The sequence below is a fragment of the Carettochelys insculpta genome, chromosome 20 (genome assembly GCF_033958435.1).
Source record: "Carettochelys insculpta isolate YL-2023 chromosome 20, ASM3395843v1, whole genome shotgun sequence".
Lineage (NCBI taxonomy): Eukaryota > Metazoa > Chordata > Testudines > Carettochelyidae > Carettochelys > Carettochelys insculpta.
The window spans coordinates 25,867,401-25,881,936 of record NC_134156.1 but is presented as its reverse complement, the minus strand read 5'-3'; the positions used below and the strand labels follow the sequence as shown (position 1 = coordinate 25,881,936).

General features: G+C 53.3%; 2 protein-coding genes across 4 annotated transcripts in view; one reads left to right on the top strand and one right to left on the bottom strand.

Moving 5' to 3' along the window:
• DNAH17 (dynein axonemal heavy chain 17) overlaps positions 1 to 14,536 on the bottom strand; it is a 101,039-nt gene that overhangs the window by 36,213 nt on the left and 50,290 nt on the right. For 2 of the 3 annotated variants that reach the window (XM_075014432.1, XM_075014430.1), the window contains 14 exons: positions 14,158 to 14,365; positions 13,893 to 14,058; positions 12,097 to 12,199; positions 11,660 to 11,807; positions 8,903 to 8,994; positions 8,610 to 8,771; positions 7,285 to 7,449; positions 6,731 to 6,922; positions 5,091 to 5,357; positions 3,664 to 3,825; positions 2,778 to 3,011; positions 2,111 to 2,275; positions 947 to 1,042; positions 316 to 533 (listed from right to left, as the gene is read on the bottom strand). In XM_075014432.1, the coding sequence (XP_074870533.1) occupies positions 316 to 533; positions 947 to 1,042; positions 2,111 to 2,275; positions 2,778 to 3,011; positions 3,664 to 3,825; positions 5,091 to 5,357; positions 6,731 to 6,922; positions 7,285 to 7,449; positions 8,610 to 8,771; positions 8,903 to 8,994; positions 11,660 to 11,807; positions 12,097 to 12,199; positions 13,893 to 14,058; positions 14,158 to 14,365 (2,378 nt within the window). Of the gene's footprint in view, positions 1 to 315; positions 534 to 946; positions 1,043 to 2,110; positions 2,276 to 2,777; positions 3,012 to 3,663; positions 3,826 to 3,937; positions 4,191 to 5,090; positions 5,358 to 6,730; positions 6,923 to 7,284; positions 7,450 to 8,609; positions 8,772 to 8,902; positions 8,995 to 11,659; positions 11,808 to 12,096; positions 12,200 to 13,892; positions 14,059 to 14,157; positions 14,366 to 14,536 lie in introns of those variants that run through there. The other variant, XM_075014431.1, reaches the window with a different exon arrangement.
• PGS1 (phosphatidylglycerophosphate synthase 1) overlaps positions 1 to 14,536 on the top strand; it is a 133,284-nt gene that overhangs the window by 77,331 nt on the left and 41,417 nt on the right. The window lies entirely within an intron of this gene.

Genomic DNA, 14,536 nt, shown 5'->3' with positions numbered 1-14,536 from the left:
GGGGAATTGGCTCTGAATATTTCTCCTGCTCCCGAAGAGCCCCAGAACAGGGGATGTACCCCTAAGATGCCACCCCATTCCCAACCCACAGCTGTGATGGATATGCTGAGACAGAGCAGCCTCCATTTCTAACTTCCTCCCCCCACAGTGTGGGAAAGGCCCAAAGACACTTTCCAACAGCTGGGAGATTCCGGTGATGGAGCCTGGAGCTTCAGGGACAAACACTCAGGGGCTGTTTGAATTTACATTTAAATAGATAAACGTGAACCCCGCCTTTCCATTGAAGGCTGGTCTCAGTGGGCTGGGTTCACTCACTTAAATGCTTTCAGACAGGCCTCGGGAATGTGTTCTTTGTCAAACTTCTTCAAGGAATCCAGGAAAGAATCCACTTTCCCCATCATGATTTTGGCTGCCTTCCAGCTCTTGTCCTTTGGTATCTTGCCCGCTGGTGCTGTCAGGATCATCACAGCTGCTGTGACATTCACCACGGCTTCCGGAGGGGAACCAAAAGACTTCAGCTCCGTCAGGTTGTTCTGAAGAGAACAGAAAAGACGGCGCGGTTTCCAGGGGAGGTTATTGAAAAGAGGACGTAATGTGTCCCATTAGCCTGGTTCCAACCGGCAGGGTTGTGTCCAGGAATTGGGAGGTGGGAGAAATAAGCGGCTTACTCTTCCCTCTTCCCCCTCCTGGCATTGAGAGGAGCTCACCGCCCACCTTCCCATCCGGCACCCAAGGAGAGAGAGCTCCCCGGGCTCCAGGGCTGCGGTGGGGAGAAAGCACTGCCCCCACTCTGGGGCCAGGGGAGTTCTGCTTCCCTTACTGATTGGGCAGGCGCATGCCCAGGTTACACGCACACACACCGAGCATGTACCCTGCCTGCCTACCAGCAAGACAATGGATTCAACAGGAGACTGACGACCCCTCCCCTACCCCAGCAGGCGTTTACCTTGTTGAGAGTGTCCAGCGCTTCTTGGGCTGCTAACAAAGCAGGTTCTGCTTTGGCTAAGTCTGTCTCACAGGCTCTTTGTTTCTCTGCTACGTTCTGGTGGGGGCAAAGCAAACGGTAAATGCAGGGCAGCACTCTGAGCTCTCTCGCTGCCTGTCACTGCTGCCCATTGCACATCACCCTGGGCTGCCTTGCTCAGGAGATGGGTCCAGGCTCAATGGGCTGGGATGGCCCTGGGCAGCCTGCCCCGGATCAGGAGGGAGGTACTGGCAGGGGTGTGTGGGAGACCTGGCTCTGCCACAGCACTGCTGTCCCTGAATAGGCCTTGGTGAGGGCCAGGGCCAATCTAGTTGCAGAACGAGGGGGTCATGCTTGGGGGCAATGGGAGCATGCTGAGCTGCTGGCCTGTCTCCCCTGAGCAGCGCTGCGCTTTGCGCTGCCCCATGCATGGAATAACCTCACTCACCAACTGCAAAGCCACAGCCTCTACTCCTTTGCCTCCCACCACGGCGTGACCCCATGTGTGTCACAACCCTGCCAGATGGGGGCGGGGGGGGCATGCAGCAGCCCTGCTGCTTATGGGTTTCCAGTAAAAATAACCCCAACAAATACACTCTGTAGCTGCAGCCTGGGCACCCAGTGAAGCCAGGCTACGAGCTCCTGTGACCCTGTCCCAGCCCACCCCGACCTGCCTTATGCCGCCCTCATCTTAGCTAGGGAGCCCCAGGGGTCAGGGACTGGCCATTACTGGCTGGCCGTACAAGAGGGGCTCACTTTCCCACGGATGGGCCCCAGCAGCCTTCACAGAGGGGTGCGATAGCCAATGCTTCTCTGCAGACTGCTGGACAGAGAGGGAGCTGCGGGAGCCTTGAATGCTGGCTGTGCTCCTACAGTGCCCCTGGCTGCAGGCAACTCTCTGAGCTGGGGACCCAGCCCCAGCGTTGGGGCCCTCGACACTAAACACCAGCTTGGGGAGAGGCTGCTCTGGCTCTCCAGACAACGTCCCGGCTGCAGCGCAGCAGCTAGCAGCAGAGATGCACTGAAGCTCCCTCAGGACACATGCTGGGGCTGCCCCACCAGAGCAGCTGTCCCCTGGTGTCTCTGGTCCCGTGTCAGGAGGGATGCCTTAGCTCTTGCACTGGGGTCCTGGGGCTGTGAACATACCGTGTTAATGATCTGAACCTTCAGCTCCTCCTCATCAGCAATCGCCTTCTCTCTGCTCACTTTCTCCGTTTCGACCCCCACCACCTGGATCAGCTTATCTGCATCCTCATTCTTGTGTTTCAGCTCCAGCTCTTGGACAGCCAGTTTGGCTTTGAGATCCGCGACCTGTACAGAGCACAGGGGATGGGCCACAGGTAACAGCTGAGAAAGAAAGGCAGTGCCTGGCACCATGGATTGCGGGGGGAACAGACTCGAGAAAAGAAGGTCTCAAGTCAAAGGTGAGCCGCAAGGGAAGAGAAGTGTCAGGCCCGCAGTTCAGTTACGCTAGAGCAATTGTTAGCCATTCCACGCTCCTGCAGTGCTGACTGTCTCCCACCCACCTTGCAGCTGGGACAGCCCTTGTGACGTGTGCGTGGCCCTGGCAGAATGGGGCTCTGTGGCTAACGGTGTCACTGCTCAGCCCACGTGCTCAGCAGAGAGAACAAGAGGAGTGGGACTTGCACATAGGCTGGCTCTTGACATCGGCTCCCTGTCCATTTGCTTGACCTGATCCTGGCCTCTGCCAAGGTGAGGAGAACGAGGGCATTTCACAGCTCAGCAGCCCCACAGCACTAGTCACCAGCCCTGGGATTCAGACTGGGGGGGCAGGTTACCCGGACACACGCACCTGGGAAGCTGTGCTTTGGAGTTTCATTAAGCCATTCTCCAGCCTGTCGATTTTCGAAATGAGCTCTCTTCTCTTTTTGGAGAGCAGGTTCTGGTAGAGCTTTATCTGCTCCAGGAAGGTCTTTGGTGTTGTGTAGTTGTAGCGCCTCTCTGTGGCCAGGTACACTTTGGACATCTCGTTTACAGTTTTATGGACGTAGGACATAAACTGGCTGATGGAGACCTTGACTTCTGGCTGCAATAGAATCCAGACACTTAATCAGGTTCCCCAGCACTAATACAGACCCACTGTAGATCTTCAGTTTGACCTCTGCCTTCATGTAATGGGGAAGCTACTTAGTTCAATACCTAGACCCTGGGTAGGCTCAATAACCCGACTCACTCCTGTTCTGCAGCACATTGAACAGCAGAATAATCATTGACACGTATCCAACTTAACACTTTTGCATTCCTCAGCCTCTGTGCGCTTGGGAGCAGCCTTTGGTGCATTACAAGAGGGCCATGATTTTTCAGACATTTGGATTCCCCAGGGGTTCTGAGCATGTGTTTGACAGGAGCAGGAGAGAAAGGAGAGAGAAGGAGGTTTCTCTCTCATCAGTGCTGGGCAGGAAGGCTGCAGCTGTTCCTTTCCTTGATTCTGTGAACTCTGCCTATGAATTCACAGACAAGGTCTCCACCGCATCTGAGCACCTGGGCATTCGGCTAGAATGGGAGAGAAAAGCAGCAGAGGAGCTCGCCGAAGGTTCCCCCGGGTGCTGTTTTGTGCAGAGGACAGACCAGCCGGTGCACTGAGACTGGCTGATGGCTCACTCGTTGCCCATCACACTGGTTCATGACACCCACGGCCAGGGCCTGCAGCACTTTGGGCCAAGCAGGCAGCTGCTCACCTCGATTCCCTCGGTTTCCTCCAAGAACCTGCCACTGACAGACACCAGTGCGTCCTCTGGCCATTCATGGAACCAGTCTATGGCTGTGCAGTTGACCACAGCAGGGAACTTCCTTGCACGTACCCGCAGCGTAGACCCCACAGGAGAGAAACACAGGATAACCTGGGACCGGAGCACATTGCCGCACACATGAGAAGCTGAACAAAAGTCAGATGCACTGCTGCCTGCAACCCCGTCCAGCACAGCTTGGGGGACACCGCGCCGGCCACCTGACCTTGTGGCTGGCCCAGCGTGGGGCAGCTCTAGCCAGTCCCAGCTGCCCGAGAGCTAGGGATCGTGATAGCACAGTGGTGCGATGGCCATGGGCTTTCCATGCTCTCCACCGGGGCTGCTCTCCCTTCACCTGCTCGGGACTCCTTGGGTTCAGCACGAACTGTGGCGGGAGACCCCTGGCCAGCGTACAGCTCTTCAGCCCCAGTGCACAGTCTTTATATGGGCCGAGCATACCCCAGGGCAGACTCCCCGGCCTGTGTGCAAAGATCCAAGGGTCAGATGTGCTGCCCACTGTCGCAGGGGGATGGAACCTGGCTGTCGACATTAGGATTTGATACTGCTGCCCACCACCCTAGCACCTCTCATCTGGTGCGTGGGAGCCCCCAGGAAAGCCCATGTGAGCTGCCTGATGCCACAGCCCCGGGGAGCACAGGTGGTGGGGCGGAGACCGGAGGGGAGGCCGTGGTGTGGATGGAGCACGCTGACCTCCAGCTCTCCTCCCTTGGTTCACAGTTCCCCAGGCTAGGCAGGAAATTAGAGCCACTCAGCCCCTCCTTGCTGCACCGAGTGAGACCTGGTCCAACTTGCGTAAGAGCCACTTGCAATACGCGAAAGAGACACCCAGGTTGCGCACGACAATAGAAATCGGCTTCTGGGATTGGCAGGTGGCAGGAGTCAGGGCAGGATCCTCTCAATGGCAGTTTGCTAGGAGTGGATGAAAGTGCTAACTGGGACTTAGCCCCACCACTGGGCAGAATAGTAACGGCAGCAGACAGTTAAAAACGTACCCCCAGAAAGCCTCTCCATCCATCCCAAAGCATGTCCCAGAGCTCTGTGGACCAGCTCATTAACATCCCACCTCAGTGCGCGAGTGGGAACTGCTGGGTACTGGACTCTTGTGAAAATCCAGCCTTAGCTGGCTAGCTACCCACTGGGAGCAAGCAGAGCTCTTAACACACCCATAGAGTTGTGAGGTGGTACATGGAAGAGCTTGGGGGGCTGTACATTTGGGGGAAATGGATTTCCCCAACAGTTATCACAATACCATACAAACAGGAGGCCATGCCTGGGTGCCTGTTACAAACAAATCTGAGGTTAAGACAAAGTCCAGCATGCTGGGAACCCATATGCATGCTAAACAGACAACCCCCTACCTTTAACTGCTGCCTAACTTTGTCTATAAAGAATTTCCAGCAGTTTTCCCTTGTATCTTGCAATCCGAGAGATTTCACTTGTGGCCTCATAGAACCAATAATATTTTCCACTTCATCGTCCTGGAAAAGTCCCGGGATCTCTCCAGAGGCCAGAAGATCATTGATCAACACCAGGAATTGCTCCTCCGCAACTTGTGAATCTGTCATTAGGAAAACGGTGGGGGTGTTCTTCACAGCTGCTTTGATATACTGAGAGGCCAGGTCCAGCTAGTGCAAAGGACAGAAACCATTAGGCCTCTTTCACCCAGACGCTTGTCTTACAAATCACTTTCTAATGATTAGGTCTCCTGCATTAAACAACTGAGTCTAGGGCAAGGTGGGAACACCTCTTCCCAGCTTAAGAGATTAGAAGCCTGGCCGAGCCATGGGGGCATAATGTGGCTCACACTGGGAGAAGCCACAGCTTTCACTGCGGCAATGGTGAGACAGCAGCTACAACCCTGGAGCTGGCACAAGAGCCCTTGTTGTGATCAGGGTGGTTGAACTGCTCTGTCCAGAGCCAGCTGGGGCAGGCAGAGCATTGTTCAGCTATAACTCTGGCTTTTCTCCCATAGGAGGAGGGTGAATGAGCTGCTCCACAGTAGAGCTGCTTTGAGAACTCGTGGTGAACTGTGTGACCCTCCTACATGGTTACATGTGTACAGAGAACACCGCCTGTGTAATCATATGGTCATTAGATGCTACACTTGCTCACGTCCTAGAGAACTCTGTTGTATGTGGGTTAAATGTGACCGTTTCTTGTACTTCTGTTGCCAGAAGTAACGTAGATTGTGGATCGGATGTGATCCTGCAAACGGCTCTAATCTGCAGCGTGTACCTACCTGGGAACAAGCCACAAAAGGGTGAACGTGGGGAGACACTGAGGCGACCCTTATGCACACTGTGAGACAGGCTGAAAGCCAAGTGCCTGCAGCCCACAGGGCCTAGCTGGTGGCTACAGCAGTACTGCTCCTCCACGGACATTGCCACTCGTCTTTCGTGTGAGAGTTTGGTGCTGGCGGTTGCAGCTGCACCCCTGTGGGGGCCCAGGATTCAGACCTTCCCCCAGGAAGCAAAGAAATCTGTGGGGCTCTCGCTCTCCCCAGCAGCCCAGGCTTGTCTGATGGCAGCAGCAGGAATATCACCGCAGGGGAGAGGAAGGAGGCTGGGGCGTGGGGCAGTCTCTGTGAAGAGATGTTACAGGGTGGGGCTGGCTGCCTGCATGTGAATGAGTGGGAGAGACTCACTCTGGCCCTCTTAGTCAATTAAGGCTCTTATACGCTGCCAGGGTGGGGTATAGGGGCCTTATTGTAAAGGGCAGGAATGGAACCCTCAGCTGGAAAGCGTCTTGCTTATTTCCTGTGCCAGAGGTGCACAGAGGGGATAGATCACCGCTAAGGATCCATTTTACTTACCCATTGAAACATGCAGGACAATGACTAGCAAACCTGCGTGAAAGTCTGAGCGACTTGACGCCACCAGAGCGCCAAACCACAACATAAAATAATGTAACTTAAATGAAATCCAGGGTTACAAGTGGAATGCAGGGTCTGGCTACCAAGGATCTGTCCAGCCCAGGGTGAGGACCAGGCCGTGCTAACCTTGAGATCTGGGATTCCATAGCCTTTCTTCAGTGTGATCTGAAATACATCCAGAGCACTGATGTAGGCTGCTAGGCGGGAAAGACTTTGCTTCCCACTCCCTCCTACTCCCACCAACAAGGCGTTCCCGCGGGGAGACTCCAGTATCCGACTGATTCTGCAGATGTGAGAGACGGCGTCTTCAAACAGCACCTAGCAGAGCAGAAGGGGAGGCAACAAGGGCTGGCAGTGAGTGCCAATCACCCAGCACAAAAAGCAGAGGACAGAGAAGGAGTGTTTCTGTTCACAGATCACATAAGGTGAGGTAGTCAGTGGTGGAGAACAACCATCCCTGCCAAACGCACAAAATCAACCAGCCCTAGTGTCGTGAGTACTGTCCATTGTGGAAAAGCCAGCTTGGGAGACAGCTAACGGCCACAGACGGCAGGTCAGGATATAGGTGAAATTGGCAGAGATAGAAGACAGACATCCAAAAGGCCGATTTCATCCCAAAATGTAGGGGAAGTCTCCCCCCAGCACTCTCATGTTGCCTGCCACTTCACACAGATACTCACCAAATTCATCACTGCATTGACCTCATTGTATGTCTCCAAGGCTTCCACTAGCAGCTTGTTCAGATACTGGGTGTCTGACACAGGCAGGTACTTGGGCTCACCAATGCCCTGGGCAAAGTGGCAGTAAATGTTGGGCTTTGCAAACAGCAGATTCTCCCCAAGTTCCTAGTCACAAATAGAGACAATGAAGACATTCCACAGTGCCTGGCCACTTCTCACCTTCTACTGGTGTGTTGTGCCCCAGACCGGCTGTATCTCCTCTCCAATCTCTACAGTCCCCTCACAAGCACAAGGCTGGGTGTTGGGAAAATGTGGGACCTGGCGTCTCCAGCTAGGGGACAGCTTTACTCACAGCACGACGTCTCAGTAGGTCCAATGCCATTTCTAGGGTAGGTCCTTGATCTTGCAGCTGACCACACAGATGCTGAATTGATGCGGCTGTCCGTGGGCCAAGGAGTCTCCTTGCACACATTCAAGTGCAGGGTCAGGCCCTCTGCCCCAGTGCTTTCACAGCCCATTGTTACTTCTGCCACTAACCCTCAGCTCTCCCTCCCCACTGACCTCTCTGTCCCACCTCTCATCCCAGATGGCTGGCCGCAGTTCAAACAGGAACATGGTGACTAGACCCCCAGCCCTTCCCTTCCATCTGTATCACTGCAGAGGGTTGCTCCAGCTTGCTCACTATCCAGGGGGTCACCTCTGGCTCCTTGTCCAGCTGCAACCCATCATCTGGGCTGAGGTGATGTCCTGTCAGCTCATCCATGTTTCCTATGCCCCACCCCCAAAGTTGGACATAAACAGTGGTTAAGAAAAACAGCAGTGAGGTCACCTTGAGCCACATCTCCCAAACCTGCTGCTGCAAAAGTGGAAAGGGTGGACAGTCCCTGCACAGGCCAGCAAGGGCTGGACGCACATTTGCAGAGGTCAGGTTTCATAATTCATGTGGCAAAAGTTGGGTTAGAATATACACACAGAAGTAACTTCTGGAAGAAGAGGGTTGTACCTGTCCTGAGAGCCCATTCACAGTGAGCTGTTACTAACTCATGGCTCTGCTTGCCATGAACTCTGCAACTAGCCCCTTGTGACCTGTGGGGGAGAGACTCTAGTTCCCATCCTGAGCCTCAGATTAGATGCCAGCTCGAGGCAATATGTCTGAGGCATAAATTACATCTGAGGAGCAAGTCTAAATTGGTACTAACTTACCCCCAAGGAGCTGGAAGGTGCAAATTAACTGATTTAAACATCACTGCTGAGCCCAGCTCTGCCATCACAGATTCAGCACCTCTTATGCATAAAAGCTCTTAGTGTTCTCAAACATGGCTTACATCAAAGTATTTTTTGCAGGTAGCTGTTAGAACTCTTCCAAAGCTTTCTTTATCTTTCTCGTCAATGAGCTTATCTCCATACACTCTCTCAGCTTCGTGGAGCCAGAGCCGGACCAGGTCAATGGGAGTTTTAAGGCATTCAGCAGTGGAGAACAACAGTCCCTGTCAAACACAAATCCGTTAGTCTTACTAGCTCCTTGATGGCTGCTTAAAAGGGAAGCGCCAGCTCTGGAGAAAGCTAATGGCAAAAGCTGGTGGCAGGGGAACGATACATGGAGAGCAGTGCACTCTACCTGGAATATGTTCGAGAGGTCCCGGAGATTGAAGACATAGTGAAATTTGATGGCCGTAGGCAGAAATGTTGATGTAATTTTCTGATGTAAGGCTGTGTATGGGAAAACACACTGTTTGGGGCAGATGCTGGGTACCCAGAGACCACACATTTTAAAGTATGGAATGGCTTTTTTTCACACACGGCTTCTGGGGTTTTACTCTCTGAAGTTTATCAATAAACCGAAACAGAAATTTTAGCTTTGGTCTTCTGCAGTTACATTACTGCACAGTTTTGTGCAAAGGTGAAAGAAATGGATATTTCCACACTCACTCAAACCCCAAAACAACAGAACCAATTTTGCAGAAACTTTTCATGGATCCCATCCTTAGAGCACGTCGCCCCCAGGTAGTGTGTTGGGTCACGGTGTGAGACACAGCAGAGGAAGGTGGAGAGGAAAGGAAACTCGACCTGAATTAATGCTGCTGCAGCAACACACAGGCCCCAGCTGCCACAAACATGGAACAGCCATGAAGCAAATGGAGAAACCAGCATGTGTGGTAAAGAACCTAGACAGAGTCACAATTAAACCAGCTCCTTTTTGTAAGATTATTGTATCTTTCACAGTATAGGTTGAACCCCTCTAGTCCAGCACCCCCAGGACCTGACTGTTAATCAAACTGGGCCAGCTACTAAGCTTAGGGAGGCTGAAGGACCCACCAGAGTTGGGCACAAAGCAGCACCTTTATTACTCTGATAACTATGCTCAAGAGATGAGGGGAGGGGGGTTGCATTCACACTCGCATACTCATACTCGGGCTCCCAGGGCAGGCGCGGCACTGGAGACGGGATCCTGTGAGGTAAGGTTCCCTCAGTGCAGTGATGGAGGGCATGATGGAGGCCAGTTTCCCTGAGTGTGACACAGCAGACCACTGGCCGGGCAGTCTGGGCGAAGGGGCTTGCCAAGAGGTGCCATCTTGTGAGCATGCTCCTGGAGCATCTGACTCCATCCCCTTGTAAGGACCTGCTCCCTCCTGGTCTGTTGATAGAGGTGATTTGGCCGTGTCTGGCTGCTCAAACCCCACCGCAGGCAGTGTCTGTGCATGGGGCACGTGATTGTGGCCTGATCACGCTCTTCACTGCATGCGGTGGGCATGTGATTGCCACCTGATTGCCCAGAAGCCTTATCTACCTGGGAGCTTCTCAGACAGCCCGTTCATCGCCACACACATTCCAGGAGAGAATGGAAGGCAAAACCGGCTCACAGACATTCAGTGAGACAGGAGCCGGGAGGTGTAACAGGCTTTTTAGACACACAAATCACTGCTGCTCCTACAACACTGACTGGTGTCAGACAAGAGAATTTGCCAGACCACGGGAGGTCAGTATTTTCTAGCACATTACCAACATTTCCACTGCTTACTGGGCTCTTAGAAGAGGTCTAGGGGTAAATTACAGCTAAACAACAGCCCAGAACACCAAGAGCTGGGCTGGTGACTGGAAACAAATTTTATGGGACCATGGGAAACTTGGCCTCACCCATGACAAGTGGTCATCTGCCTGACTGCAATCCTGCTGGATCACGGATATTGCTGGACTAGAGAGGTTAACCTGTTCGGCCATGAAGGTGTCTGTCACTCACAGGTTTCAGGCGTTGTGCAGTAAGGCTATTTTAAAATGAAAGTGGGTTCTAGGGAGTCACAGGCTTTGTTTACAGGTGATCCTCCCTCCCGAGACCAGTAAGATGGAGTCTCGAGCACAGCAGCAGCATGAACCAGGCATCCAGGATTTCCCAACATGGCCAAGCACTGCATCCATATCTGAGCTCCTAATCGGAGGCCTCATTTCCGAGGTGCTGAGCAAACAGATCTCACTGTGCCATGAAGCTGCACATGCTGGATCTGTGTGGACAGCACTGGACACCCAGTGTCTCATCAAGGGAGAAATGCCAACAGAGCGGAGGCTAAAACCTGGGATGCATAATGACCTGTGGCCATTAGGCTGGGTTCTGCCCACCAGACTGCAAAGCAGCGGCTGCAGGAGCCCCGTGCACAGGGTGGAAATCTGTTCCATTCTGTTCTATCCAGGTCTTGCCCTGGCCGCCTCCCCAGAGCACCTCGCTCTTTCTGGAAGCATGTTGAGCAAAGGGACTGGCAATTGTCCTGTGTGGTCAGTGGCCAGGGGAAACATGGAACTGTAGATTCCTAGTCCACATCCAGATTGCCTGCCCCAAATGCCATCCCTGGGGGCAAAGCAGCATTTCCCCTTGCACAGAGCTCTGCAGTGCTCAGGGGCTTTGCCCCACCCACTAGCCTCATACAAGCCCACTGGTCCAGCTACCACCCTGCCTGTCTGACTCCTACATCCCTTCTGCAAGCCAGGGTGCAGCCCTGTGCTGCCCTGTCCCAAGGCACAGGTGTCAATGAGCACCTGCAGGAGACCTGCAGTGCAGTGGGTGGGGAAATCCAGAATGCCGCACAGGGGATTCTCAGAAGCGCTCCGCACCGGCCTCACTCTGCTGCAGTAAGTCAGTGGTAAAACTTCCACTGGCTTCCATGGAACAGAGACAGGCTGATGCCCAGGGTGTCAAAATTCTCACCCTTCCCACGGATGGAGGCACAATCCATGCCCGACACAGGGTTTGACATCTCGCCAGCACAGCATGCAGCTAACGAGCATTGGCATAACAGGTGCAACAGATCCCGAGGCAGAGACGGAGGAAGGTATCTGACCTGTACAACACCACCTCTCTCAATTTTAACAAGTGACTGCTGCTTACCCAGCACCCCCGAAATCAGAGGCGACAGGATCTTCTGAACAGGCATTGGAATGTTACGGATCACCATGTGCTGCGACAGGATGGTGCTGTAAATGGTCACAAGTGCTTCTGAGCCAGGAAAACTCACAGCAAACACACAGAAGTGTCGCTAAAACAAAGCGATTTAAACACCAAGAGTGTCAGACTGACTTACGCTGGAAAACCCATTTCCATCTGCTGGGCAAACGTTGCCTTTACACAAAGCCACCCCCGCAAGTGAGACTGCAGATGTCAGACAGATGCCACCAACTAGCCACTGCAGCCTTCCACTTGTGTGAAAGGGGCTAGAGAGGGAAGAGGAGGTAAAACCTAGAGACAGCCAAACTGCGGGATGTGGGTGGCTACCATTGAGAGCGATGTCACAAAAAGCCCAATTCAGCCCAGTCTCTGTTGCGTACCTGCAGTCGGGAGTCAATTGTAAAAGATCCAGACGTTGGATTCATGCAGGCGACATACTGACAGTTGTGAATGTCTTTTAATGTCAGCTTGTTTCTGTCATACCTACGTGGAGGTGAAGCAGAATGATGTGTACTTGCCTTTATTCTCTGCACCAGGATCCAGGCCCCACATGTAGAGGCAAATAGCGCTACATAACAGCACACTGATCCCACTCAGGCTCACAGAACCCTAGGGCTGGAAGGGACCTCAGGAGGCCATTGAGTCCAGCCCCTGCCCAGAGCAGGATCAGCCCCAAATAGCCATCCCAGCCAGGACTTTGTCAAGCCAGGGCTTAAAAGTCTCAAGGGAGGGAGAGTCCACCACCTCTCTAGGCAAGGAGAGCAGGCAACCACCCTGACACCATCAAAAGTGGTCAACCTCTGCATGCCTTGTGTGTGATCAGCCCCATGCTCTAACCCAGCTGAGCTAAGCTGTGACTCCCTCACAGAGGAGAGCCGGCAGCAATGACCGCCCGCCCAAGGTTTCCTCTCCTGATAGAGTGCGTCGTTCACTGAACAGGGAAAGACATTTTCTGCTTCTCAGAAACCAGTTACAAGTCAGGGCAGGTCTGCACACAAACCTCAGCCGGGGCCCAGTGCCCCTGCTGCACTGCTTCAGTGAAGACACGCCCAGGCAGACGGCAGCATCTCTGTCAGTGCGGCTGTCCTAGCTCCATGCAAGGTGGCAGCTGTGTTGGAGGGAGAAGCCCCCTGCTAACACTCACTGTCTGCACCAGGGGTTAGGGCACCAGAACTGCCTCAGGCAGCAGCTGCAGTCTTCCCACCCCTGAGCAATGCACTTGCATGGATGTAAGTTCACAGGGGTACACCTGGCTTAGGAGGATAAGCAGGAAAGGCCAGTCAGAGGGACTCCTGGCTCTAGCGCCATGGGGCAGCACATCTAGCAGCAGGACTTGCAGTGGTCTCACTACTGGCAGCTGTCCTGGACTGCCCTGGTCTCTAGCGATCTCAAGATCCAGAACTGCTATGTTAGGGCGTGATGTAGCGGTGCATGTGCGTGCATGCGACAGGCTGAATAGCTCACACCGGCTGCGGATTACCCCCTGCTGGCTGGAACCGAAGCTGGCAGGTGACACCTTTGTTCCCGAACAAATAGAGGGAAAGAGCCCAGCTGATTTTGAATTAGCGGTGGGCAGTTAGTGTGGGGGGACTTGGAAAGCAGTTAGCCTGGACTGGAGGAGAGGGACAAAGCAGGGAACCAAGGCTCTGTCTTTGGGGGCTCCCCTCGGGCCTCCCCTCCCAAGATGGGATGGAATGGCTGTTTCTGCTTGTTGCACTGACACCTCCGTGCTGAGCTGGGCCTTTGTCGACTAATAAACTTCCTGTTCTACCTGCTGAGTGAAAGTCACTCCAAGCTGCAGACGGGGTTCAGTGCTTGGGGACCCCTGAACTCCATTACATAGGGTCATTCTTCTTGTGTATTTATAATGTGCTGACCTAGGACTCAGAAGGCCTGGTTCCAATTCCTTGCTCTGCCACAGAATGCCCATGTAACTTTAGCAAACCCCCTTAGTCCCTGTGTACTTCTGCTCCGACCCGGACAATGGGGATAGCATTGCCCTGCCGTACCTTGTGAAGATAAATACACTAAAGATGATCAGGCACTCAGATACTCTGGGGATGGGGCCAGATATCCTTAAACAAACCCACAGACCCCATCACCACAGGAGGATAATCTGAGCAGGGGTCATTCAACACATGGATGAAACAAGAGAAGAGTTTAGCTATACAATTACCAGTGCCCGTGGTCCATATGCTGCCGGATCAGTGTATGAGGAGCTACTGTGCCATATTTGTCCACTTCTGGCATATTCATATCATCTATGAAGTAAATAAGCTTTTTTGTGCCTGGAGGACCAAAGTTTCTCCCAGATTTCTTCTCCAAGGGCTTCTCGAGAATAGCTGCAAGAGGACAACACCACCACCAATCCAATGACTTGTGAAGTCACCACTTCCCAGCAAGGGGTGCCCGTGTACTGCAGGTTCCAGCTAGCACCTTACCCTGCAGCATGGCTGAGGTGGTGTAGAAGTTGAAGGGAACAGCCTGCACCAGGTAGTCGTCCATGTTCAGAGCCTGCAGTTTGTCTACCATCAAGACCGATTTCCCCGTGCCTGCATTCCCCACTAGCATCACGGGCCATTTCTTTGCCATTAGCAAATCCATGAAATAGCGAATTCGGATGGTTTCTGTCGTGTGGACCACAGATGCCTATTGAAATTCATCAGTGAAATAAACTATTTTAATCGTGTGTAGACAAACGGGGTTTGGTGACAGAGATTTGGAGGTGAGACAGGGAATGCTCGAGCGTTAACATCTCAGGTGCTGGATTAGTCAAAAAGTTCCACAGTTTCAACTGGGACTTAGAGTTACAGCAGCGGA